Source organism: Scedosporium apiospermum (assembly GCF_000732125.1).
Source record: "Scedosporium apiospermum strain IHEM 14462 chromosome Unknown SEQ_SAPIO_0099, whole genome shotgun sequence".
Taxonomy (NCBI): Eukaryota; Fungi; Ascomycota; class Sordariomycetes; order Microascales; family Microascaceae; genus Scedosporium; species Scedosporium apiospermum.
The window spans coordinates 446,420-472,069 of record NW_015971800.1 but is presented as its reverse complement, the minus strand read 5'-3'; the positions used below and the strand labels follow the sequence as shown (position 1 = coordinate 472,069).

General features: G+C 51.8%; 8 protein-coding genes and 1 pseudogene across 8 annotated transcripts; 2 read left to right on the top strand and 7 right to left on the bottom strand.

The window, feature by feature from the left end:
- Window positions 1-352: 352 nt before the first annotated feature.
- On the bottom strand, window positions 353-2,401 carry SAPIO_CDS5592 (uncharacterized protein; the record flags this gene model as incomplete). Its single annotated transcript, XM_016787892.1, has 2 exons — window positions 353-1,676; window positions 1,752-2,401. The coding sequence occupies 2 exons, from the start codon at window positions 2,399-2,401 to the stop codon at window positions 353-355; spliced, it is 1,974 nt and encodes a 657-aa protein (XP_016642207.1).
- An 843-nt stretch (window positions 2,402-3,244) lies between these two features.
- Window positions 3,245-6,745, top strand: SAPIO_CDS5591 (uncharacterized protein; the record flags this gene model as incomplete). Its single annotated transcript, XM_016787891.1, has 3 exons — window positions 3,245-3,293; window positions 3,392-5,798; window positions 5,881-6,745. The coding sequence occupies 3 exons, from the start codon at window positions 3,245-3,247 to the stop codon at window positions 6,743-6,745; spliced, it is 3,321 nt and encodes a 1,106-aa protein (XP_016642206.1).
- Window positions 6,746-7,173: 428 nt separating this feature from the next.
- Window positions 7,174-8,201, bottom strand: SAPIO_CDS5590 (uncharacterized protein; the record flags this gene model as incomplete). The annotated part of the gene is made up of 3 exons (XM_016787890.1): window positions 7,174-7,428; window positions 7,524-7,781; window positions 7,941-8,201. 3 exons carry the CDS (start codon window positions 8,199-8,201, stop codon window positions 7,174-7,176), a joined length of 774 nt encoding a protein of 257 aa, XP_016642205.1.
- A 741-nt stretch (window positions 8,202-8,942) lies between these two features.
- Window positions 8,943-10,036, bottom strand: SAPIO_CDS5589 (uncharacterized protein; the record flags this gene model as incomplete). Its single annotated transcript, XM_016787889.1, has 2 exons — window positions 8,943-9,015; window positions 9,081-10,036. The coding sequence occupies 2 exons, from the start codon at window positions 10,034-10,036 to the stop codon at window positions 8,943-8,945; spliced, it is 1,029 nt and encodes a 342-aa protein (XP_016642204.1).
- Window positions 10,037-11,767: 1,731 nt separating this feature from the next.
- Window positions 11,768-12,490, top strand: SAPIO_CDS5588 (annotated as a pseudogene; the record flags this gene model as incomplete).
- A 1,430-nt stretch (window positions 12,491-13,920) lies between these two features.
- SAPIO_CDS5587 (uncharacterized protein) lies at window positions 13,921-15,701 on the bottom strand (the record flags this gene model as incomplete). Its single annotated transcript, XM_016787888.1, has 6 exons — window positions 13,921-14,192; window positions 14,249-14,296; window positions 14,371-15,225; window positions 15,286-15,428; window positions 15,529-15,533; window positions 15,693-15,701. The coding sequence occupies 6 exons, from the start codon at window positions 15,699-15,701 to the stop codon at window positions 13,921-13,923; spliced, it is 1,332 nt and encodes a 443-aa protein (XP_016642203.1).
- Window positions 15,702-18,474: 2,773 nt separating this feature from the next.
- On the bottom strand, window positions 18,475-19,618 carry SAPIO_CDS5586 (Protein MEMO1; the record flags this gene model as incomplete). The annotated part of the gene is made up of 2 exons (XM_016787887.1): window positions 18,475-19,294; window positions 19,461-19,618. The coding sequence occupies 2 exons, from the start codon at window positions 19,616-19,618 to the stop codon at window positions 18,475-18,477; spliced, it is 978 nt and encodes a 325-aa protein (XP_016642202.1).
- Window positions 19,619-20,471: 853 nt separating this feature from the next.
- Window positions 20,472-21,027, bottom strand: SAPIO_CDS5585 (uncharacterized protein; the record flags this gene model as incomplete). Its single annotated transcript, XM_016787886.1, has 3 exons — window positions 20,472-20,555; window positions 20,642-20,697; window positions 20,808-21,027. The coding sequence occupies 3 exons, from the start codon at window positions 21,025-21,027 to the stop codon at window positions 20,472-20,474; spliced, it is 360 nt and encodes a 119-aa protein (XP_016642201.1).
- A 2,749-nt stretch (window positions 21,028-23,776) lies between these two features.
- Window positions 23,777-25,265, bottom strand: SAPIO_CDS5584 (Protein PNG1; the record flags this gene model as incomplete). The annotated part of the gene is made up of 2 exons (XM_016787885.1): window positions 23,777-24,635; window positions 24,733-25,265. The coding sequence occupies 2 exons, from the start codon at window positions 25,263-25,265 to the stop codon at window positions 23,777-23,779; spliced, it is 1,392 nt and encodes a 463-aa protein (XP_016642200.1).
- Between the last annotated feature and the right edge of the window lie 385 nt (window positions 25,266-25,650).

The following is a 25,650-nucleotide window of genomic DNA, read 5'->3' as shown; positions in this document are numbered from 1 at the left end:
GCTTGATGCGCCCCCTTGCTTTGTACTGAGGGGAAATATTTCTCGATGTCCAGGAGGGGGGTGCTTCTTTCCACAGGAAAGGACAGAGAGGAGATTCGTCTGAGTCAGCCGAAATGGGCACTTGTACCTTTGTGCACAAGTCTCGACTTCTCATCAACTTTGTCTAATTGCAAATGGTGACCGTCCGGGACGGACTCACTCTACCCCTGACTATCCTATCCTTAGCTTTCTAACATATTGAAATTATTGATGGGACGCGGGCAGGTCGAATGATCTTTCTGGAGCACGGCATGGCATCGAGATCCAATCAAGGCCTTGAACCGTCCGTTTGGTCGATATCTGTGCCTTCCTTTCACCGCTTCTGTTTCTTAGACTGCTGTCCTTGCCTGTCCTTGCTCCACGTCCATGGGTCAACCGTATACTTTCCAATCTCTTCACCCTCATCGTTATATCTCCTAAGGATACTAACTCCAAATTGTCCGTCCTTGTCAACGAGTCTCCCGCCATCCTTGCAAGCTTGTTCAAAACGAACACCTGGCGCCCGATCCGTCTCGGCCTCCTCCCGAAGCTGGGTCAGCTCTTCATCGTCAATCTCCGCCCCGTATCTCATCTGGCCGGGGAACTTGCCGGGACCCAATACGTCCCTCCTATCCTCCCCCATCCAGATCACCTTGCTGCCCGGGACCGTAGTGGTGTAGCAAGCAAGAAAAGGAAGGATTCCGGACACCCTGCTACATCCGGTAACCCAATTTCTGCCCTTGCGCAGTTTGCTCAAGTCGCCCTCAGCTGGCGCCAATGGGTTCGAACTGGTCCGGGTCTCTTTGGGAAGCATCAGGACGGGTATGATACCCCCTAGCTCCGGGTATTCGAGCGGCCAGACGGCCTGCGTTGGCATGACGAGGGAGAGACAGTCTTTGTCTGTAACGGAAACACGGAGTTCGTAGAGGCGGAACTCGTCTTTGTTGGTGATCATCTTGACTTTTGTTGTAGTCTGGGCCGCGTACGTCTCCGGGTTGATGCCAATGGCGCGAAAGTCCTGCTCGTAGAGCACCGGGAACGTTGCTCCCGAGTCGAGGATGAGGTCGAAATAAAGAGACGGCGCGGGTGGGTCGTCTTCTATCTCGACGCTGGACATGGTTTGGGCGTTGACTTTACTTGGGCTAGACGTCAGGTTCTCCTCTTCCTCCTCCTCCTCCTCTTGGTCGGCCCATCTTACCTTTTTCTTCCTCCTTATTTCCGGTCCGCTGGTGACGTAGCACCTCACCCGTTTAAACCCCATCGTAACCGGCCAACAGCCCATCCCATACATCTGGTTTTGCAATTCAGAGGACGTGGCCCTCATGGCTGTCGCGTCCCCCATCAAGGTCGACATCTCACTTTCGCCCGCAAGCGGAGCTTCGTACCACAGCCATCCCTCTCCGTACTTCTTTGCGTACCGGTCAAGACGCTCCAGGCGATCTACGCAAAAGGAGGCATACGTGGGGCAGAAGTCGACGATGTGGTCGTTCCAGATGAGTGTCCATTTATCCCAGTATCGGATTTCTCCCGTTTTGTAGCCTTGGAGTGCGCGGGTGATGTTGATGATTTCTTCGGAGAAGCGCGATGTTTTGAGGGCTCGCTCGAGGGTTTGGATTCTTTGCGAGATTGCCTGTTTCTTCGTTGACTCGAGCTCATTCCTGGCAGTTAGGGGTTTTTGTTTTTGCGTTAGTAGTTGTCCTTATGGTCGAAGGGGGGAGCTAAGGTGACTTTACATGGGAGTTGTAGTCTCTTCATTGACTTTCAGTGTCCAAAGCTCCTTCCGCGCTCGCCGGAGGTAATCTTGGATTCCTTGGAGGGATTCCGGGTCGCAGTTTTTGTTATGTTCGAGGATGGCCTCCCATTGTGCGACACGCCGATATGCAAGTTGTAGTCTGCTCAGATTCTCGCCTAGAGACCGCCCGATGGCCAGGGGAGCCCTCCATATGTCGCCCTCCTCGGCATCCTCTTCTTCCCCTTCTTCTTCTTCTTCTTCCTCCTCATCATCTTCGATATCTTCTCGTTCGGCTTGAAACCCATCTTTGCTACTCATGGCATCTGGGGAGGAGGAATTTGCCGTTCGTTCTGACGTTACCTCTCCATTGGAGTCTTCTTCGCCCGGGCTTTGCATCCGTATCGCTTGTGACCTTCGTTCCTGGCGCTCTATTTGTTTCCAATTTCTAGGCGGTCCCCTTCGTCCAATACCAAGCCGAATTATTCGTTCGCGAGCCTCGTGGGCCGTCCCGCCTGTCCATCGTTTTCGCCTACGCTGATAGCGCCTTGGGGGCTCCCTTTGATTTCCCTCCGGTAGCCCGGGCGCAGAGCCCTGTCTTCGTTGCTCATCCGGACTGGCTCGGCAGGCTTGAGCTCGAGTGTTTACAGGCATCTTGATCGTCGTCTAGTAACGGGTATTGGCTTCATGAGACGTGGTTTTCGGATTTCGCTATACGTTTGTATGATGATTCCTCAATATTAATGTTCTAGTATTCCAAATAGTGTGCCTCTCGGTATATCCTTTCTGGAGGAGATTCGGAGTATTCTTTGTTTCATAGACCGCGAACATGTTTTTCCAGACTCTCTGAAAACGGTTGAGCGTCCATATCTACGAAGTAGCGTCTGCGGACTTGGGACTTCATGCATGCTGCTTTCAGGCTGTGCCAGGTAGCAACTGGCATGTAACGGAGCTTCTATTCCGGGTCTTGGGTTTTCTCGCCTTTGATCGCCATTTTTTTTTGTCTATGAAGAGTAGCAATCCTAAGCCACAGCTGGAATGCAAAAGATATCGACAGCGAAGGAACCCCGCTCCTCAACGAGAATGTTTTCTTTACGGGGCATAGTTTGGCCTGCTACTTGAAATGTAGACTCTCAAGGAGGCACTCTAGTCGGAATGTTTTTAACTTATGTCGTTGGTTCTTGTCCGCCAAAGTCGATATGCTACTTTCCCCCTTTGCTTCGAATCCCACACTCTTCCATCCTCCTCTTGAATCGCGAATCATCATCTTCAAGCAAGAAAAAAATTAAAGTATTTCGGCCTGACCCGAAACTCCTCCGACGGCGAAAAAGAAGGAAAAGAAAATCGAGGATAGGGTTGAGAACGCTGGAGAAGTTGTTGTATGGCGCCTAAGGAAACGAGCGAAGCCTTCACGCCAATCCGCCCGACCCTGACATCTTACGACCTTGGAAGGCATCATTGTAAAGAGGGTGCAATAAGAAGTGTCTATATCTCATCATGATTCAATTCACCCCTGTAGACGGCAACAGTTTAGACCCCCTGATCTGTAAGTTTGTTCCTTTAACCAACAGCCGCCCCCCCCCCCCCCCCCCCCCCCCAAAATAAAAGTGCTTCCCCCAGCTACTGACTCCCAAACCCTTCCAGCCAATCTGAGACATCTCCTTGAGCGAGTCAAGTACGACGCGCCACAAGCACTATGGAGCTCTATAATCGAGCACATCGAGAAGGACAACAACTATGAATTCTTCCGCTTCGTAGAGGACCTCATCGCACATGGCGCCATCGATGATCTGCTGCGGATGTACGATGACGTCTGGGCTACTGCTCGGCTTATTTATGGCGAGCGGTTCCCGAGGTTAGACAATCGGACCCTCGAAACGGATGACTATACTTCTAAGGAGTCAGCGCGCCAGGCCGCTGTTGAGAAGGCGAAGGAAAGGGCGTGGAAGGGAGACGCTTCCAATGATTACAAGGAGGACTGGATCACCGAGGAGCTGAAGAAGGAGGGCCTTAGTTGGGAGGATGTCCAGCGGGGTTACCATCTATTCGGGAGCGACTTAGCGTTGCGGGCGGCGAGGATTCAGCTATTGGAAAGCCTTGGGATTCTCGAGCATATCGACAGAAGCGCCGTGATCCTGCCAGACGAAGATGCGTGGTTGGAGCCTTTCAAAACGCGGTATTGGTCGACAGGAGATGTTGAAATAGACATTGCCGAAGAGGGATCTGAAGACGATAGAGAAGAGGAATGCGAGGGCGATGGTAAAGAGGATGAGATCCCCGTTACGAAACTTACCACTCTCGAAGGGAGTTTCACCGGGGATGAAAAGAACCCGACGGCCAACGCCAAGCCGACGAATACACGCAATTTCCTGGCGACGTTTCTCAAGGACGCGGCTATTGGCACCGCCCACGACTTCAGCCAGATCGAGTACAATGGCTGGGCTATTGCCTCCCCGCTCATCCAGCTGCTGCGCATCGCCAACTTCCTCACCGACGAGGATATTGACCGCACGGCCGACTGGACGGGCAAGATGGCCGAGATCACCCAGTATCTCACGTACTTGACAGTACTCTATGATCCAGAGAAGCACTCCTTTGGCGGCATCCTCAGAGAGGTGACGGATATGTTACTTATTCACGTCCTCTACGAGAATTATCATTACTCCAACAGCGTGCTTAACCTCGCGTTTGACGTTAAGCCAGAGGCGAGTACGAGGCTTCCACCTACAGAAGGGCCCGCTATCCGCCTTTTCGAGATCGCGACGGCGCGGCTGCGGAATAGCAAGACCCCACGGAGGCTCTTGCACAGGCTGCCTCTCGGTGTAGTGGACATCATGTATCGCCTCCCGACAAAAGCTCTCGAGGCGTACTTGGCCTGGTTCCTCAAGAACCAAAAAGTCCACTGGGATGAGGGCAGCTCCAGCTGTCACTGGAACAGACGAATACACGAATGGGACACCCACGCCGTTGAGGGGATAATCCCGTTTGGTTTCAACGCGGACCAGGTCGAGGATGACACGTTCATCCAGTGTATGAGGCTCGGCCCGCTGCGCACGTCCTGGGCCCTGAAGACGACTTGCAGTTTTACCTATGATGCCAAGACGGATTTGAAAAGTCAACAAGACCTTACGAGGCAGCTTTGGCATTTCTCACGGTTTCGAGGCGCCAACCGTGCTGGATTGACCATGGTTCTGCGCGCTTTCGGGTCACAAACTCGGGAGATTCGTGCCCTTGATAGCCCCTATAGAAAGCTTGTCTTACCGACGGCGAGGGACAAGGAGGCGATGCGTACGGCAAGCCTCCCTGCCGGTCTCATCTGGGATTCCCTGAAGCATGACAAGCCTCAGGATGACGTTGATTCCTTCAAGGGGTACGTTTTCTGGCATTCAATGCTCGTCAAGAACAACGAGATGTGGGCTACGAAGTTGATGCCGGAGCTCGAGCAACACTCAAAGACGAGGTTTGGAGTGCTGGCGGCCGGTCGCCCTCCCCTACCAACAACAAACTTCAAGGGGCCGTTCATAGCAGTCGACGTGGGCGCGGTGCGATACATTGCTTGGATGTTCCTGAAAAGGTTGAAGAGTATTGAGCGTGACCTCAAGACAGCCTCTCGCTTGTATCCACGCTTTTTCATGACGGACACGCTAGCCCATGTCCAATGGGGTAGGGAAGACATCCAGATGCAAAGGGGAACTTACAGATTGTCTGAGCGGGCCGCCAAGGCGCAGTTTAGGGAGAGGGCCGTTCTAGATGCGCGTGATTGGGAGTTGCAACTCCTGGAAAAGCTCTCCCATCGCTCGACGAACGAGGGCATGTTGGAGCCCGTCCCCGAGGACTGGACTGTCGAAAAACGCATCTTTATGGACCGCGTGCAGGCACTGGTTCACGATAGTAGCGGACATGCCTGCTTTGATAAGGGCGGCGTGACCATTGAGGAACTTTTGGAACAGCTCAACCGCGACGTGGGTGGACCCGTGTCCATGATTAGCTTCACTAATCAGCGCCAGGCGGAGGAGTATCTAGGGGACTTGGAGAGATATGGGAGAATCCGGTAAGTTCAGGACGGTTCCGGGAGCGACTGCGAGGGGGGTTGAGACATCAACTGATTCCAGCGCCTCGGCGTACCGTGATAGAATCGAGGAGACACCAACGGGTGCTTTATTCTACCATCGACCCGAGACAACCCTTCACCCAGAGGACACAATCAAGTTTAATAGCGCGGCTTTGGCGACGATGCCTAAGCCTCGAACTTACGAGGATGTATTGCAAACCGACGACAAGGATAGGGGACAAGACATGATTCGCACTAGATTGGCGGTGCGTGGCGCCGCGTGGCGTCTCGGCTACACTATTAAGAAGATGGAACAAGGACTCGCAAACCTACCCAAATACACTGAAGGACAGAGGGAGGAGTTCAAGAAAGGGCATCGCGAGCTTACATGGACCCTGGAGCGCATGGTCGAAAGGCGATGCGATCTCGGCTGGGAACAATCGAGCCCCGAAGAAACATTGCCCTCCAGGCAAACCAAGCGAGTCCAGCTGCCGGCCGGCCGTCCGATGCAAACCAAGGATGTCATCAAGTTGGCGGACCGCAAGAATTACCTAGACAAATGGGACGACGATAGTAGGGAGCTTGGGGACGAGGAGCGTATCGACCGGGCCGTGGCCGAAAACATGGTAACCGAGTGCAACGAGTACAAAAATCCCTTGTGGCCGCTGACTGTCGAGACGGCCTTTACTACGGAGGATGGCAGTCGGCGGACGATCCATAGACGCGAGGCCATATGGGGATGGGCCAAGCCTGAGGTCCGAGGGCAAGTTCCACAGTATTTCAGCATCAATCGGTGGCCCGTAGAGTTGCAGACGCCTGAGACCCAGCTTGAGATCAGGGGCGAGGGTCTCCCGGTCGATACGGATGTGACAATGGCAGATGCCACACCGAAAAATAGATGCTGGCGTGGGAGGACAGAGGGGGATGTAATCATGGTGGATGTTTAGCCTCAGACGCGCTCGTGATTGTCTCGGTGGTCTATGTAGTGGGGAGAGGTGGCGATGGAGAGGCTCGCCATCGTGGGATCGAAACTAATAGAGGTCGTATGTTCGACGTGCATTTCTTCGAAACGTGAGTATCCTGTAGTTAGAAATCTAAGCTCAAATATGCACTCGGAAGTTAACAAGGAAGCAATGCCATGGCACAGTATCGAAAGGTAATTTTTTTAACATCTCTTTTTTTCCCCGAGAAGTTATTTTTCTCAGATTGAAGCTATTCTGCCTTGGCCCCAACCTGATGCCCTAACCAGCCGCCCATGCAACACTGAACTGAGATAAAACGGATGGGAGGAGTTTATGTGTGAAGTGTGCGCCGCGATGAGAAACAAACAACAGAGGACGAAAAAAACGCCGAATTTCCCCCTCTTTGTAACAACTTAGTAACGCTTTTCCCGAAGGGTATCGGCGTACTCCTCCAGAGGACTCCTGATGAGCTTGGTCTCCTTCCAGAGGTTGGGGGTGAGGAAGCCGTAGGTGCTGGAGACGGCGCTGAAGGTGGCCTTGAGGGTGTTCTCGAGGGTCTTGGTCGAACCAGCGGACGAGGTGTAGGCATCCTCGACACCGGCGAGCTGGAGGAATCGCTTGACGGCGGGGGAGGCAACGAGGCCGGTACCACGGGGGGCAGGAATGAGCTGGAGTAGTGTTAGCAACAAACTGAGTCCAACTTTTGGAATAGGACCTAGGGTGTGTTCGCATTGCAGGATCCGGGGAAAGGACTTTTACATACACGAACGGTGACGGAACCGCACTTGCCGCTCTGCTTGGAGGGAAGAGAGTGGGGTTGACCGAGGTTAGCACCCCAGTATCCTCGTCGCACGGGGATGACGCTGAGCTTGGCGATAATGATGGCGGCACGGATGGCAGTAGCGACTTCCTTGGAGGTCTTGATGCCGAGACCGACGTGGCCCTCGGAGTCACCAATGATGACAATGGCCTTGAATCGGGTTCGCTGACCGGCACGGGTCTGCTTCTGGACGGGCTTGATCTGTTTTCGGGGACAAGGAACATGGTCAGCCACAGTCACACGAGAGTTACCCTCGACATAGGTTTTACCCCATCAATCCAGGCGCGAAAATTTCTGGTATCGCCCAGTCTCCCCGGCCGTCTGGATTGACAAGAACATAGAGTGTCGGGAATATCGCACCTTCATGACCTCATCCTTGAGCTTGGGGAGGAAAGTATCAACAATCTGGTACTCCTTGATGGGGAGAGAGTGGAGGTAGATCTCCTCCATGCTGTTGATCTTGCCGGCCTTGACGAGACGGCCGAGCTTCGTCACAGGCTGCCACTCCTTCTCCTCGCTCTTACCACCACGGCGTCCACGGCCACGACCACGACCGCGACCACGGTCTCCGCCTCGGGATCCGAAACCACCGCCACGGGGAGCACCACCACGGTCAGCCATTTTGTCGATTTGGGGTTCGATTCGAAAATTCGGGGAATTCGAAAGGAGGGGGCGAAGGAAACTTTCGTTGTTTTTGGCTGGGTGTCGGGGGGAAAAAAGTCGGTGTTGGGAGGTTGATGGATTCAAGGTCCGTTCAATGCAACTTTTTTTGTGATGGATTTGGCGGGGCAGCCAATGGTAAATTTTGGTGTGGTCGGTTCCCGAGCCCTAAAGTGATGTGACACCTTGTTTTCAAGGCATTAAGGCAGAAATGGGGTTTCACCGGCGCTAGAATCTCGGTGAGTGTGACAGTCTCCTGTGGCTAGTGACTACACCGAAGAATTGAAAGTACCGCAACCTTGAAAATGTCACTGCTAGAGGCAGAGGCTATGCAAAAGAAATTCCAAGAAACTAGTTCCTTTTGATTGGCAAAATGTAGTACACCAAGTCAATATAAACTAGGATACCTCGTTAGAACTGTACTCCGTACAATTGCAGGCGCTCAGGCTGGACGAAAACAAGTGTATGGGTTCATTGAAGGAGAAGGAGACAAGAGCATTAAGCCAAGCATGGATTGCAGTTGGGAGACATTCTATTACCACGTCCTCCTTCTAACTCGAGTCATATAAGAGATGAGAAGTATCATACATCGATGCATCCTGTAATGGGTCCATGAAACTAGGGTAAAACAAAAGGGAAATCTTCTTGCGAAATGGGCGAACGACTAAAGCACAACGTAGTCTGCGCAATGCCATTCTCGTCTTAAGCAGCATCCTCCTCGCCTTCGGTCTTGATAATGAGGTTCTCAGCGGGAGTGACCCTCTGCGCCCATTCTCTGCATAGAACAGTTAGCAAAGGCCGCGGGTCGCGAGGACATATAAGGCCAAGATTTAAACTTACGTCCAACTACCATCGTACACTCTCCTCGACTCCGCGGAGCCATAGCTCGCAACTTCAAGTGCGGTCTCGAGAACACAAGCGGTTACGCCGGTGCCGCAACTCGAAATAATTGGCTTCTCGGGATCGACTCCCTTCTCTTGGAAGATCTTCCGCAACCTCTCCGGCTCGTAGAAAGCCTTGGTCTCGGGATCCAGAACGGCGCTGAACGGAAGGCTGATAGATCCGGGAATATGCCCAGAAGAAATAGTAGGTCGGGGTTCCGGGTCCTTTCCAGTCCAGCGTCCAGTGGGGCGGGCATCGAGAATTTGGACACCCTCAGCACCCTCCTTGCCGTAATCTAACGCAATATCCTTGACCTCCTCGAACGACGCGACCTTGGACTCATCCATAGGATGGATCGGATAGGTACAGCAGTCAACACTGTACAGTTCGCCGGTCTCGATTGGGAATCCTCCATCAACCCATAGCTTGAAGTTGTTGAGTAGGTGAACCTTGGGATGACCAAAGAGCTTCATAGTCCAGGCGACCCTCGGCGCGCTAAAGATGCCGAGCTCCTTGGTATCGTAGACAACAACCGTATCATCCCGTCGAACACCGATCTCGCTCATCGCTAGCGCAAATTCCTTCGCATCGGGGAGCATATGGGGGTAAGGCGAGTGCTTATTGATCACCTTGTCGAGGTCGAAGAAGCGCGCCTTGGGGATGCGTGTCTCTCGGAAGACTTGGATTCCTGTGCGTTCATCGTTGGGGAGGAACCAAGCGGCGCAGACGGCTACGGTCTTGGGTTCGGGGCTGACTTTGGGAGGGTTCTTCTCCAACGCGTCGGCGAGTTCTTGGGGGGTGACGAGGAAATTAGAAAAGTGTCGGGTGGAAGCGGCGAGAAAGGCGCGAGTCGTTCGGCATCCTAATTGTCGGAGCCCCGTGCGATGAGAGCGAAAGAGGACGGAGACAGACATTATGTGAGAGGGTATATAGGGTATTAGGGGGTTGTTGAAATGAAGTGAGGAGAACGATTCTCGGATTATCGGGTTATCGGACCATCAGGTCACTAGAGAGAGGGGACAGTGGTTATCTCTGGTGAGGATAAATTCACCTGGACACCTCTGATAGAGGACCAGAGAAAATGAGGCCAATGCAATTGACTGGTATTCCAGTGCATCCCAGGGGAGCTGCACTAGGATCCTCCTCAAAGCAAGGGCTGGACTCTCTTGATAATTCTGGGTGTGGTGTTATCAGAGTGTACACAAGTAGAGAGTTCTATGTATTTTTTTTTCACTGTCAGAGGTCGATCGTGAGAAATTCGGAAAATGGGCTCGACTTCCTCATGAGAGCAAGTGGAGTGGAGCTTGGGCCACTTCCAATTCTATTACCACCTGCCGCCATCTGCCAGGCTGAAGATCTCAATTGACCAATCTTCTCTCATTTTCACTGGAGATGACCTCAGATCCATTGTTTGGTTGGTTGCCACACCTAATGCTCTCCCTCCCTTAAAGGAAGACGACTATCCAACATCACAGGCATAGATACAATTTCTCATCTGTATAAGTGTCTATTGACGGTCATATTCAAAGATGAAGGTCAAGATTACCCAGTGGAATACCGTGGCCACTTGGCGATGGGACCTCCCCGAAGACGACGTCTGTGGTATCTGCCAAGTCCATTTCGATGGAACCTGCCCAACCTGCAAATATCCTGGCGATGATTGCAGCATATGTCAGTCTTGATCATTCGAGTCCTCACCCCGAAACCCACTACACGTATAGCTGACGAGATAGCGTCATTGATCTACAGTATCCGGAAAATGCGGGCATAATTTCCACATGGTATGACGCTTCATTGTTGATAATGAACCTGGGATTAACTTCTGACGCGTCGCGAATTTAGCACTGTATTTTGGAATGGATCAAACAAGAGTCCGCCAAGGGACAGTGTCCCATGTGCCGCCAGAGTATGTTCAGGCTTGAGATAGTGTTTTCTCCCGTGTCCACTGACAAGCTGGCTCGCAGGATTCGAATGGCACGACCCGGCCAACGAAACCACCTCTGAAATCGAGGAGTAAATGTTAACGAGTTATGGCCTGCTGTTTGTTTATGATCGCTGGGTACTCGGAAGGTGTTCTTGGGCGTTGCGTGTAAAAGAAGGGTCTAGTTCATCGTCTTACAAGGGATTAATTTATACTTTTGGTACTACCGATGCACCAGGTCTCGAATCCATGACATTCACGACTGTTAAAGCTACCGAAGTTGACACCTCCGAGGGGTCGCCGAAGTACGAACTAGTTCGGGACAAATTACATATTCACCTCAGGCATCAACGTCAACAGCTTCGCAGGGAGATTTCACAAAATTTAAGCGAATAAGAAGTAAACAAAAGTAATTTACCGAAGAATTTGAAACAATGATATCACATGTAGATTCATAAAAGGCGAGCAGGCGAAATCTGACGCGATCAATCCAAAGTTCGAAGTGCTTGCATCATGCTCGCAAAAGACCCCTGCAGTTCACGTGCCGATAAGATAAGCACCCCAAGCTCCCCGGGTCCCAGATGCCGGATCCGGACATATGCCTCAGCAATCATCTCGCCATTCACACCTTCGCAACGATGCTTCCACGGGACCGTCTTTCACAAATCCCCACCACCGACCGATCCGCCGAGCTATCCTCATTCTTCCAAGCGAGGATCTCGCCATGACGTCTCCCGATCCGCCACAGCCGACCCTCGCGGCGGACTCCCAACCGCGACCAACGTCTCCTGCTGCCTCAAGGCAGCAGCCTGCTCAGGCCGAAGGCCAACGCGGAGAAGACCGCCCCCATGATGATCATTCCCTAGCCTCCGATGAGCGCGGTCCGGACCTACCACCACTATTCACGTTAATACACAACGCTACATCCAAGACGACTCACCATCCTCACATACACTACATATTTACCGACGACGATCCCGACCTCCTCACACAGGCACTCTCGACGTCTGATCCCTTATCAGCTGATAAGGAGGCTTCACGGTCTATACTCTTGGACCTGGCTCCGGGAGAAGATGGTTCTTGGAAGGTAGCTCACGCCGCAAGTCTTAGCGCGGACTGGGCCGTCGTTGACGCGGGGCTTAGGAAGATGGAGGACGGTGAAGGACAAGGCGAGGGTCCCGGTGCGCTAATGCTTAAGATCGAGGGTGTAGAAGGAGAAGAGGCGGATATTGAGCTATCGGGCGAGAGCAGCAGCGGGGCTAAGGCTGAGGGCAAGGAGGACTATAATACCCTCATCGAGCAGTTCGAGAAGCACATGGTCGTCATGAGAAGGGTGGTAGAAGCGGGGCAGTCGAGGAGGAGGGAGATGACGCATACCGAAGGAGATGTCTACGAAGAGAGCGGAGTGGATGAGAAAGCCCAGTTGGGAAACAAAGTGGGGGATTGAACGCGCTTAATTTTCTCGCCGCCACACTCAAACTCAACGACCGACATTTCGATCTTCCCTGCTTCCCTGCTTCCCTCCCCTGCTTCCCTCCATGAGATCGGACGGGCTGCAAAGTCGACAAGGCCACAATTCCATTACATACTAGGTTGCGGGCATCCCCGGAGACCAGACCCGTTTCGGGTTGCATCGAAAGACACCGAGCGGTTCTCTCATAGCAGGTTCGGAACTGCATTCCGGACATGTCGCATTAGGCAGCGCCATTGCCTACACCTTTCTCACCCGTCGACACACATTCGGATTTTCTACTACACCTTAAGCCCGTCTGGTAGGGCATACGACAGAGTCACAATGAATCTGCTGTGTTTATTATGAACCAGTCGTCTATTTCGCTACGTCCTCTTCTCATTCAACATCTCATATCTAGGGGCCATCTCTGGCAATTTGCAACACTTTGTACGATAGTATTTTTAATTCTATTTCCATAATCTATAGAACGAGCACTGTAGAACTTTTGGACAATGCTGCAATTCCATCTTTCTTAAATATGAACAATATTCCCTGGAAGCCAAGCCAAGAAATGAAACCCCGGCCCGTTCCAAGAGATCCAAGAGAACTCTAAGCTCTTCTAGAAGCATGGGAAGAAGCAAGTAGGCCATATTCGTCATTTCTTCCCGCTCAACCCCACCCACACACACCTTCCCTTCACAGTACCCAATCCTATCTGTTGCTCGTCCAAGCCTGGCTTTCCCACTCTCCCACTTCATGAAACACATTTCTTCAGATTCAAAACCCTCCTGCCCATGCAGAAGGACCACCCTGAGTAGAATACGCAATAATAGGAGAAAGATAATGTAAATTTTTGAACTACCAAAAAGGAGACGAAAAGTGATTAAACCCTTAAAAGAGACCAAAAAAAACAAGTTCACCTTTGCCGATGTTAAACAAGACTAAAATATACCTATGGTCCAGAAAGTCGTAGCTGCCCCGAAACGAAACGTAAAGCAACGCAAAAGGTGAACAAGAGCTAGAAAAAACAAACGAACAGATGAGGCAGCGACGAGGAGGAAAACAAAACACAAGGAAACGAATAATGATGGTAGACGAGACAAATTTCCCCTTTCCTCCGAACGAGAACATGTAAAGCACCCGCACGACAGAATAACAAAGAAGATGCAAGCAGTGAAAATTTCCACTCCTGAAAACAAGGTGGAGGTTGGAAACAGTCGCATAAGGACATGCGAACCCATCTATATCAAGGCACAGCAGCCCCCTGATACTTCTTTTATACGGCCAGTATGGGACGGCTCCTCGCCCTTGTAGTCGTGCGGCAACAGCATACACAGCCCTGTGCGTGTTCCTATCTTAGTTTCCGCAATGCCATGCCACCCCACCCTGCCCCATATTTAAGAGATACACTGGATTATACCAGCCTACTGGAGGTTCCTGAACCTCGCTCCAGGTTGGATGGATCTCGCTCTCGAAACGGTTTCGGAAATTTGTCGTGTCACATGAGGAATCGTCTTAACAAGCACTTCGCTAACGGCTTCAACATTAGCGACAGCAATGCCTCGCTTGGCGTTGTTTGTGTTGCCGGTGTTGCCAGTGTTGCCGTTGTTAGCGTCGGTGTTGGCGTTGGTGTTAGCGTTGTTGTTGTTGTTGCTGTTATTATTATTACCGCCGCCGGTGTTGAGTCGGCCGGTAGCTAGAAGAAGGGGTTAGAGCGCATGTCGGGCGCAGTGATAGGGGTCTAAGACATACCCGCCAGCCAGGCGATGATGGCAACAACGATAATAATGATGATGAGGACTACAAACAAGTATTAGAATGGGTATCCAGAGAAGCAAAGATGACGCCTAGATGAGGGCAAAGAGCAAACTTACCAGTGATACCAAGGCACCACCACTTCTTCCGGCGGGTTGCCCTGGCAGTCTTAACGGCAGTAACGATCTCCTCATTACCCTTGTCAAGGTTCTCAACAACCTCCTCGGCCTTCTGCTCAATCTGGGCAACAGCAACTTCCTGTTGGACAACGAGAGTATTCATGTCCTGGAAGAGCTGGGCCAGTTCGGTCATCTGGCGCTCAATCTTGAGAATCTGAGCGTGACGGTCCCTGACGTTGTTGAGAGTGGCCGTGGCCTGGCCTTGTCGGTTACTCTGCATAAGTGCCTGGGTAAACACCTGGCCGCCGTCGGCACCATCAACGGCCGCAGCAACCTCGTCCTCAGTCGCATTAGGCTTGACGATTCGGTATTGCCGGGCAATCTGGGCTTGGGTCTCCCTTCGGAAATCGGCATCAATCTCCTGGTACTGTCGGATGGCGTTCTTCAAACGGCCATCAATACGCTCCACCTGGCGCGAGTTTACGCCTTGACGCGAGGCAGGGTTCGACTTGATCTTGCGCACACGCTCGACGAGGGAGCGGTAAAGAGTCATGGTGTCGGATGATAGGCCGTCGAGTTCACGGTTGACGCGGCTGCCGCCGCTGGTATCAGTATCGTTGAGCGCCGCACGGTGGAGGTTTCGGAGTTGGTTGAGGTTTCTCTCGACCTCCTCGATTCCACGATCGATCTCGCTGCATTCGTCAAGAATGGATGTGGAGCCGCCACCATTTCCTCCTCCATAACCGCCATTGTTTCCACCGCCATAGCCTCCGTCGTTTCTTCCTCCATAGCCTCCGCCGTTGCCGCCATAACCGTTGTTGCTAGGGAGGTTCGACATCTCCACGTTGTTGCCTCCTAGTATTCTGTGTTAGCCCGGGCTGTCTAGGGGGAAGCAATAATGATGTTCATCCATACCGCCGTAGTTGTTGTTATTCCTCTGACCACCGTAAGGAGAGGGGCCCTGGCCAAAGGACGCCTGAGGCGGCCTCACAGGGCCACCATAGCCGCCGCCTGGCGCGGGGGATTCCCTATCATCGAAGGGGTTGGGCCTTCCGTATCTGTTGATATTCACTCGGTTAGCAATCGGGGATCGAGGGAAGGACCACGACTAGTTGCGATCGGCGTAAAAATCGTGCGGCGGCTCGACTAGATACTAACCCGTACTATAGACATTGTTAGCAATACAATTCAGACGTATGGCAGGCACGAATTAAGCCATCGCCCGGCGAGAGAAACGCCGTGCCTTGGACACAACCCCGTCCCCTTTTGATGCCCAGAAATTGGCGAATTGAAGACGAGGTGAGACATAAATAAACACTCACATTGCTCATGTTTGCTAATGGAAGTTCTGCGTCTCAGCGCTCCGAGGCTGGATTAAGGGGACGCCTTCCTGAAAGACAGGCAGGATGCCGCGCAGGAAGTCGCGGGTTATCGTTATCGTCGTCGAGCTAACGATCGATGAGGTCGAGCGAGCGGGGAGAAAGGAATGGGTGGAATTTCGAGACTCGAGACTGAAGACGATAAAATTATTCGGATACGATGTTGAAGATGGAAGTGAGATTTTGACGCAGCGGTGGCGGCGACCGTTTTCAGGAGTCCTTGGCCAGGAAAGGTGCAGGACTGCGAAGGAAAATACGCTAAATGTTACTGTAATTAGGATGGAGGGTACAAAGAGTACTGAGGTACATCAGAGGTACCCTTTCCGCTTGACGGGGCGTCGGGCTACACTGTTCCTTAATTGTGTACTTCTTCGTAATCTTACAACGGAGAACTTTCGTTGGACGAACACTGCATCCACTGCATCGAAACACACGAAAAAAAGGAGGCTGTGGTGTGGCGGCTGACAAAATTAGACTTGATTTGACCGCACTAAATCTGCGAGTGCCGTTCGAGACTGACGGGTACAATCGAGCTACACGATGGCACGGCGCCAAGGCAATTGATCGATTCTTCGATTCTTCGGTCTGTTCGCTGGCGCCAGGCTCTGAATCTGGAGTTGTCAATTGTGGTTTGAGATCCCGAAAGTTACGGTGGACTGGCGCACAATGCGGTCAATGGAGAGTCGAGAAACACCCGTGCAGCTTCCCCTGCTGGAATGATCGTCCATCGAAATGTCTCCAGGGGTCGGCTTGACTGAGATGCGACAAAAAAGTGGGCGAAGGACCTTCGCCAAAATTGTGACCGAGATGGACTGTCCGAAAAGCCGTATTAAGACAGAATCGAATGAGACTCTTCTTATGACAATGGACAGAACGGAATCAATGCTTGCTCTACACTTTAAATAGACTTCAATGAAAGTAAACTGAATGGGTCAGGATTAAACTAAAAGTTGGTGCGTGGTCATTTGATGTCCACGACCATGTTTCTGGCAGACTCGATGTGGATTCGAAGTATTAAATACTCATTTGTACCGCAAACATCGAGGTGTCTAAATGGTATCAAGACTCAAGACTGGAGACTTTCACAATGCACAAGAATAATACACCAGCCTTACATACCCTGGAATTAAGCTCAAAGGACGAAATACAACTTGGGGTTAACAGTCTAGATTTGATCTCGCTAAGCCCATGCTGCCTGGCATTTGGAGGGGACTAGGCTATTAACTGATTCGAGATACTGAAGAACATCTTGTTTATGTTGTACCGGCGCAGGCGTGTTTGAATCGGCCTCATGTTCGGTCCTGGGACCTGCCCAGTAAATTCTCTGTCTCGCCAGCTTCGGAAAGTGTGATGCACACACATTGTTCCTGTTACACTACAAGCAACGAGAGACCCAATGCATTGCGGGCGTGCGTCAGAAACTTTGAAGGGGGAAACAGGGTGCGGGACAGCGGTACTTGTTTCATCCTCGCAAAGCATCGAGAGCGGTGCTCGTAATTCGCCCATATTTGCGATGTTCGCTGACGAAAAAGGAAACCATAGGAGGAAAAAAAGGGCTGACTTGCATTCAGCTTTCCCCGTACTACTTCATAAATATCAGCAATATTCTGCAGCATATAGTAACGCTTACCCGAATCCGCAGGCCATCCTCTCGTAACCCTCGTACTCTTGACTGACGAGAGTTTAAACAATGCGCCAGCTCTTCGTCATCTCTAGGGATGTTGCAGACAGCCTTCCCAAGCTGCGGGTGAGCATGACGAAATAGGTCTTTAAAGACAACGCAACACTGCACACGTTAGTTCAAAGGTCGCACTCAGCCGCAGAGCACCCCAGCCACACTTTAGAGGCTAAGATGGTGGACGGAACATCGCGATGCATCACTCCGCCTCACAGCCATCGCGATACCCACAAGCTGGAATTCTAAGGACGGGAAAATGTCGAGCTTTCTCCCCCCCCCCTTCTCCCGGAAACGTCAGGCCCAAGACAACATTCGAATGGCCCAACACTCGGCCGTTCTCATTCCCCCTGACCGTTCCTGTGTAGTCTTCCAGTGCTTGCCCGCGCAAATCTTACTATCAGCACTCCCTGGTCTCCACCTTCCCGTGAGATCGACCTGCTGTGACCCCGGCTCGGGACAGATAATTGAGCTCTCACAATTAATGGATTTTTTTTTCCTCTTTTTCCTGGGGAGGGTCGGAGCATGTTATCCTAGAGCAGTCCTCGTTCTCATTATTGAAGGCTGGTGAATCTTTCCTTCTCTGCTTGCTTCATAGTGCATTCTCGGCATCGTTAGATCTCATATGTGTAAGGCAAAATGCGAAATGTAGTCCTCCCGTCTGAAAGGATCCGTGTATAAATTCGTGGATTATAATACTTGTCCCATCTTATATGCCGAGATCGAGCCGCCCGCGGGGGTTCTAGCATAAGCTCCCCACGCCGGATATTAAAGCTCGAGGTTTCGTCCATTATCCTCCTTAATGTGGAGACGGGAGACTGGCAGTTGGAAAAAAGATAAGATGAGAAGCAGAGAGACGGGAGAGCTGGGCTCACAACCCCGTGACTTTCAGATATCTAGTGAAACGATATCTCTATTCTATCCATCCACATAGTTACCCTTGGATGCGTCTCGTTGCCGAATCCCTCAAGCCTTCAACATACGACGGTAACACGAGGAATGTGAGAGGGGAAAAAAAAGGCTTGCGTGTAGTTTTGCTATGGCGATGCATCATACGATCGCATACGCAGCTCCATAGCTTACACTAGAGTCATGAACATCCTCAACGAGTCCACTCCGCTGATACTGCACAAACTTGAACTTGTACTTGCCCTCCTCCCCCCTCTGCCTACCAACCTCCTCCAGCGCCGCCATGACGACGCCAATGGGATGCCTTCCGCATACCGTATTCTTCGTCTGTTTAAGATTATCAAAAAAGCTGTCATGCTTGCCCGTCTCGATAGCGTCCATAGCAAGTTGATCCAGCATTTTGATAGTCTCGTGTATAGGCCGCCCCTGAACCCTCCTGTCCGACCTTGACAGATGCTCGAGGCGATCTATCTCGGCAGTTGGAGAGTACACGGCGTAGTCGAACCGACGGCCCCAGTGGCAAAAGTCCGAGCTGATGACGAAGGCATTCTCCGGATCCGCGAGGTAAGGCGCGAGGATTTCCCCCACTTCCTTCTCCTCCTGCTTGTTATTATCACCAATGAGCAACGGGACAATGACGGGAAACTCCTCGGGGGAGGAGAAGGTCTGTTCCATCCGTTTGTAGATATAAGGTAGATGCATCTCGAGCGAGTGCTCCGAGACGTCGTTCCTAAAGGGTATGTCCTTGAAGCCGCCATCTTTCTTGATCTGCGCCAAGGTCTCCCTGTCCACGGTAAGGTCGCCAAACGGCGTCTCGTACTTGCCGCATGTTGTCACGGCGCTGCCGTCGAGGTAGTATGTGTGGGAGGGGCCGAGGACGAAGACCCGTTTCGCTTTGCTGAGATCGAGACATTTGTAGGCCCAGGCGGCGCACTTGCCGGAGTAGTCGTAGCCAGCGTGACTGGGGGGCGAGGATGTTTTGCTCAGGTTAGCTCTCTTGGGTGCTATGTGTGGGTCGGATCAAAGAGCTTCGCGAGAGGGATGGGGGTTGTCGAGGTTGGTAAAAAAAAAAAAAAAAAAAAAAAAAAAAAAAATTGATATGGCAGAATTTTTAAGGAGGCACATACGGTGCAATTATAACCCTGGCGCCGGGAATGGGAAGATCCTTATCATTGATAGAGCTGGGGACGTCTTCGAGGTTGCCCTCGAGCTCTTCGGAGAGGATGGTGGGGTTGCCTTTGTACCAGCTATCTGCGTGACTTGCTGGTCGAGCTCGTTGCGCCATTGTGGTGTTCTGATCTCACGAAATGTCTCCTTTATGAGGGATTATGGGGATGTGAAGATTGATATTGGAGCTTACTCGAGTAATTTAGAATGGAGAGGAAGGGATTAGTTGAGGAGGAGGGAGGAGAGGAGCTGGTCTAAGGTCCGCTGTTCAGTGGAAGGTGGTACGGGCAGGCAGCACGGATGAGCTGCCCCGCATCCACGACTTATTGTTATCAGTGCATGACGAGCAGCCGCATGTGTCACAAACGGAGGGGTAGTGTTGATCGGCTCACTTCGGTGCTGGACTGATTTATAGGTTGATGTAATTGGAGCTAACTCAACTGTGTAAAACACTTGCGGATACTGATTGGTTCTCACAGAAGTATTAGATCCTTGTTAGATGCCTATCCTGGAGCCTAGCAATGGGCGGTTTTGGCATCCTCTGGACGCAACCATCGACACCAGAGGTCAAGCAAGATGAGTATTTTCCTCCGGAAGCTATTCCATATATGCGAATGCGAAAAGTACAACATCCGTATTCTCAAGCGAGCCAGCCCGTAACCGAAAACGCCTAGCATGCATACCCTAACCCTTTCCGTGAAACGCCATTGCATCCCTTCCAAATTCTGTCAAACATGAGAATTCCCTGCTCGCACTACCAGACGGTGTCCCATCCAACACTGCCAGCCCAGGCATTTCTCCTCGCGCACTGCAAACACCTCCGCTGCTCCTCTAGATTTGTCACCGAGCAATGCGAGCAGACCTTCTTCCCGCAAGGTGCACAGGTATAGTCCGCCACCGTCAGACTGCAACCATCAACATCCATTGCACCAGATCCATCATTAGACATCGGTAAATCGACACCGCAGTCGTCACACGTCGTCGAAACCACCAGATCCATGGCCACCGAGGGAGTTGACGCAACTGAGGTTGGAGCCGACGGTAACCTCCAGAAACTATGCAGTGATCTTTGAGCACTAACGCTATTATTGGCGTCCGAAGTGCTGTTATTTCCTCGAGGTGCAGGAACGTTGGGCAGAACGGAGGAAGTCGATGTGGTCACGAAGGGGTGGGCACTTCGTTGCTGTTGTCGTTGGGCTGAGTATAATAGTCCGAGGGTGCGCTCTGTCGGGGAGGAATAGACGGTGAGTATTTTTACGCCGACGCTGACAACGATTAGGGGGCCACCTATGGAAACGGAAACTTACGATGCACTTCTTCCTCTGATGGGCGGCTGTCACGGAAGCGTTTGAGGGTGCGGCTATTGAGGTGGGCAGGGTTCCTTGCCATGGGCGTGGGAGACGAGGGTCCGGCGAACGAGTTAAAGGAGAAATTGATGCTGGAGGCGGGCGAGGTAAAACAGGAGCTGGACGGACGGACGGGGGAGCTGGAGAGCTCGGAGATGGATCGCTTCCTCTTCAGAGTCATTGTGGTGGTGGTGATGGTGAGGGCAGTAGTAGTCGTGGTGGCTGGACGATTGATATTTCGAGGAATTAGGAATTGTCGAGTTGAGGGATGGATTAGATCTATAGTAGAGTCGGCTGGTTGTTTGTTTGATACTAAAATACTTCGTAGACGGGAGCAGATATTTGAAAAGGTAAATGAGTTTGTGAGTGAGGTTTTATTCAGGTTGGTTCCTGTGTTCTTATTCTTTGATGGGGGCTGGAAATGAGGCACGAGCGCGGCGCGTTTCGACGCGAGAAGCAGTGGTCGCTTTAAGTGGTCGCGTCCAGCGTCTGCGCAGGCACAAGCACAAGCACAACGGCACAAGTTTTCACAGCCCACCCGACCTACTCCCTCCTGCCTCGTGACACTTCGTTCACTGGAATTGGAATTTTGGAAGGAATCAGGAAATTGTGTGAAATGGTTGGCAATCCGACTCCATTTAGTTCATCTTGACGAACCGAGTCGTGGTCGAATCGACCGGACCGGCCTTCACGAAGTATTGCTGGATTCGAACTCCGTCTCACCACTTGATCTGGCTCAAGACGAGAGCCTCTCTTCACAATTCGGGTGGTCTTATCCTCACATATAGATTCCCATCCCTTGTATAAACAAACCCGTGCTGTTTCTTGCTAGGTTGATGGGGAACCTTCGAGGACTAATCGATGGCGACAAAGCCAATCAATGAATCTTACAGGGTGTGGACTGTTGCAGTTGCTTGCCTGACATTGGCCTGGCTGTCTCAACATCAACTCCCGCCCAGAGATATCTCAAAACAGCCAATATATTTCCCCAATCCCTCCAACAATCTAATCGATAGGAAGAAGAAACCTAGAACACCATCCAAACCAACCGGTTCCAACTATCCAGATCTTCCCCCACCCTGCCTCCGCCCATAAATAGAACATATCAATCTATGGCATACGCAGTCATCTCCATTCAGAAGCCCCGAAAACTATGATATTAACCGCCCCCAAGTTCCAGTTCCATCCCCCAACGCTTTACCCCCCGATAGACAATGATACAATGAAAAAAAAACGTTACAACCTTATCGTTCCTGCACCGGTCCTACATTACTTCCGAAGAAAAACGACTGCCGACTTTGCAGGGCCACCTTCCACGACCGCCCCCCCATCTCACGATAAATGCCGGTAAAATTTAATATGGCCACAGTTATCTCCCCCTTCTCTCCCCGACTGGCAACACTTTTGATAAACAGTTAGTATAGCTGTTCTTCGCTTAGACTTTTCTCCTTGAAAAGTAGTGTAGTGCGCGGCCTGAGAGCACGGGGCGCGAAGATTCAAGTGTCAAGATGTTCGAGGCGGAACGGTTAATGTGTAATTAGGTTGGAGGTGAAGAGGGTAAGTGGAAGTTGTCACGGGTTGTTGATAGCGCGCGCCGTGGGCGATTTGATGACAATGACAGCATCTGGACTTCGCTCTATTCTCAGTAGGCTCCGTGGATTTAGTCCATGAAAGACAGCCATAGCCCGAGTATCAGAGTCGATCTTGTAGGAAGCCTTAGGCCAACGATTAACAACCAACTGATCACCCTACAAGCTCCAAGGCCAGGTTCATCTGCAAAAGAACAAAAGTGTATTGCAAGCTCTAAAGGTAGGCCCCATATCCCATACTCGGGCTCCCAAAAGGAACCTTCGCCAGGTCCTTCTCGAGGGCGCACCGCCCGTTTACCTGTTACCAACGTTGCCTTTTCTCTAAGGCAACTTATTTTGCATTTGCATCCCATCGTCAAATGCCTGAATTTGCCAATAAAAGCTTGAAAAGAAAAGGAAGAAAACAAATGTGGCAATGGATGGATAGAATACATCAAAAACAGAAAAAGAGAAAGATAATCCAGAAACGCCGATTCCCGGCCTCTTTTCCGCCTGGCCGCAAAATGATATGCCAAATGCGCGTAACATTATGTCCGCGCCTCTTTCTCGTTCATCCCCACCCCCCAAGTTTGACAAAGGAAAGATATATAAGTTTCGAATCGCTAGGCCAGGATCTGGCCATGACGTATACACGCACCACCGTATATCCCGGGAGAAAATAAAAAGGAGACAAAAGAAAAGAAGGCTAGATGCCAAGAAAGATCGCTGTAAAGTGGCGCGAGTCCTGATAGGGCGTGCAGGATAGATCCGTAGATGATGAGCGCGAGATTAAGGTGTATACATTTATATATCGCCGAACTGTGGGTTCCATGATCGACAGAACATAATGAATTAGATGTGGAAGCAGTCGGAAGGAGTGGAGGACTGCCGACGCTTGGGTTTGTATGAAGAGTTGTGGAAAAGTTCTCCAAGGCGATTGCGAGGGGCCTTGATCAACGACGTCGCGAGGATCGAATGATGACGCTGGGGAATTAGGCGGTAAGGTCTAGTTTGAAGGATGCGTCGGCGTCCACGGCGGTGGAAGTTGAGGGCAGTAGGTAGGGCGTAGCCGAGTATACTCTGCCAGATCCAGTTGGAAGATCGTTGTGGGGGGTGTCAAAGACAAATTGTCGCAGTCGACGGAAGCTGTGAAGTTCCTTGGCGGTGGAGCAGGACCTGCAAACGGCAATCAAAGATGCCTGTTCCCAATCGATTCCCCACCTTTTGGTATTAAGAGATCATGTTTACCAACGAGCTGGGTGGCAGCTGGTCTCAAAGGGATTCGAATCGGAGGGCTGGCAGCGAGTAATGCGGCAGTGTTGGGGAGGAGGATCGCAAGGGACGTCAGTCCCAGCGCTCAACTCATGGCAGATCTCTTCGCTGGGAGGGGTCTTGAGGAGGATATCCGGGATACTGATTGTGATTCATCCTCGGGTCTTCGCTAGACGCCAACCATGCCATTCCGCCAGACGCTTGCGCAGGCTGCTCAGCTGGTCTCTTCGTATCGTCGCTAGAGCCAGAGCCGCCGTCGGAGCTACCACCAGGAACCAAGTTGGTAACGGCCATCGCGATGGAAGCAACGACAAAGCCCCTCAGCTCAGCGTCCTCCTTTGCATCCTCCTTCTGGAGTCGGTACTTCTCATCCTTGCTCATGTTGGCGCGGCGAATGTTGCGGATCTCTTGCATGATGAAAAGCATAACCTCTTCGGGGCATCGGTTGCGCGGGAGAGCGTACTCCGTCTTTCGTACATATCGGCGGGTGACGTCAGCCGCTCCGTCGATGGAGAACGCAACACAGTAGGACATCTTCTTGCCCCAGCCTTCGGTGTAGAGCCTCGGATTGTCCCAGATTTCCTCGACAGGGTCAACGTGGACCCATCGCTGCTGGTGCTCGGAATAAACCTCCGTCCAAACATGATCTTCCGCATTCCAGACCCAACGAACGCGGCCGCCAACTGCCCTGCAGAGCATGCTGAAGCAATTGGCCCATTCGCCTACGCGGCCACGTCTTGTTTGAAGTAACCTCCACACATCGCCGAATCGGGGAAATCGCTCGAACGCGCCGCAGTCGGCCGCTGAGCAACGGTACAACTCGACTCGTAGTGCGCCGCAGGCACTTTCATCTGGTGTCGGGGCCGCCATGCCATGGGCGATTGTTGGTGAGAGGCATACGGGACAAGGTGGATTGTTCACCCAGGTAAAGAAGGAGCGCTTAAACCACCTATGATTGCGAGTCAGAGGAATGAACTCACTTACAAGAGGGCAGGAGGATAGAAAAAAAAATGAAGACTCATCCTCGATCATAAGCAGTAACGTACCTTAGAAGTGCTCGAATTACGCAATCTTGGTAACCCCACTCGGGTTTGCTCTGACCCAAACTCGCCGCTTGGGCTTGAAGAACCTGAGTTTCCTCCTCCGCCTCGGCGTATATCCTGTCGAGGGGAATTATTTGCAAAGCTTCGTCCAGGAGGCCGGGGTTCTCATATTTCGTCGGGGTGAGGGAAAGGCTAATCATCAAACTCCTAAACTTTTGAGATTCGCGATCATTCTGGTTGGGAGGGGTAGGGATTTTGGGTATATGTCGGATGGACGAGTACGAGGGCGGTGTCGAATGGCCATGGGATGTTGACGGCCTCCCAGAAGAACTAGAGGCCGCCGCCCGAAGGTTGGCGTTCGAGGAGCATTCTCGAGGTCCTGGGGATCCGAAGCGCCGCGTATGTGATGACCGGAGTTCGTTCATGCGCTTGTCGCGCAGTAGGGACTCGAACCGTATCCTGAGATCTCGTGCCCATTCTTCGTCGAAGCTTTGCCCCTCTGGGGGCCCATTGTTAGGCTGTGCCTTGTCAGCCATGGTTGTGGTTGGAATTGAGGACCCCGAAGGACCAGGTTACGGATTGGACCCGGTCGCTAATTGAAGGGAATATGCGATGCCGTTCGAAGAAGATGTGGTTTCAAGCGGGGAACTTTGCGGGGATTCTGTATCGATGATGGTGTGGGAGGAAACGAATGGCGGACGTAGATTAGTACGACCGAAAGATGTCGGATCGAATCGTAGACGGTAGTGTCGATGGAAATTAGTGATTCGGAGGAGAGTGTTGGAAGAAGGTTTTCGTAGACAAAAAGATTCGCCGCAAAAGAGGATCGGATCCCACTCGTTTCCTTTGGTCGTTGTCCCAAGTTCGTTCTTCGTCGCTTAGGGTACTCGGCTGATATCAATGAGCGTATTCCGTATTCCG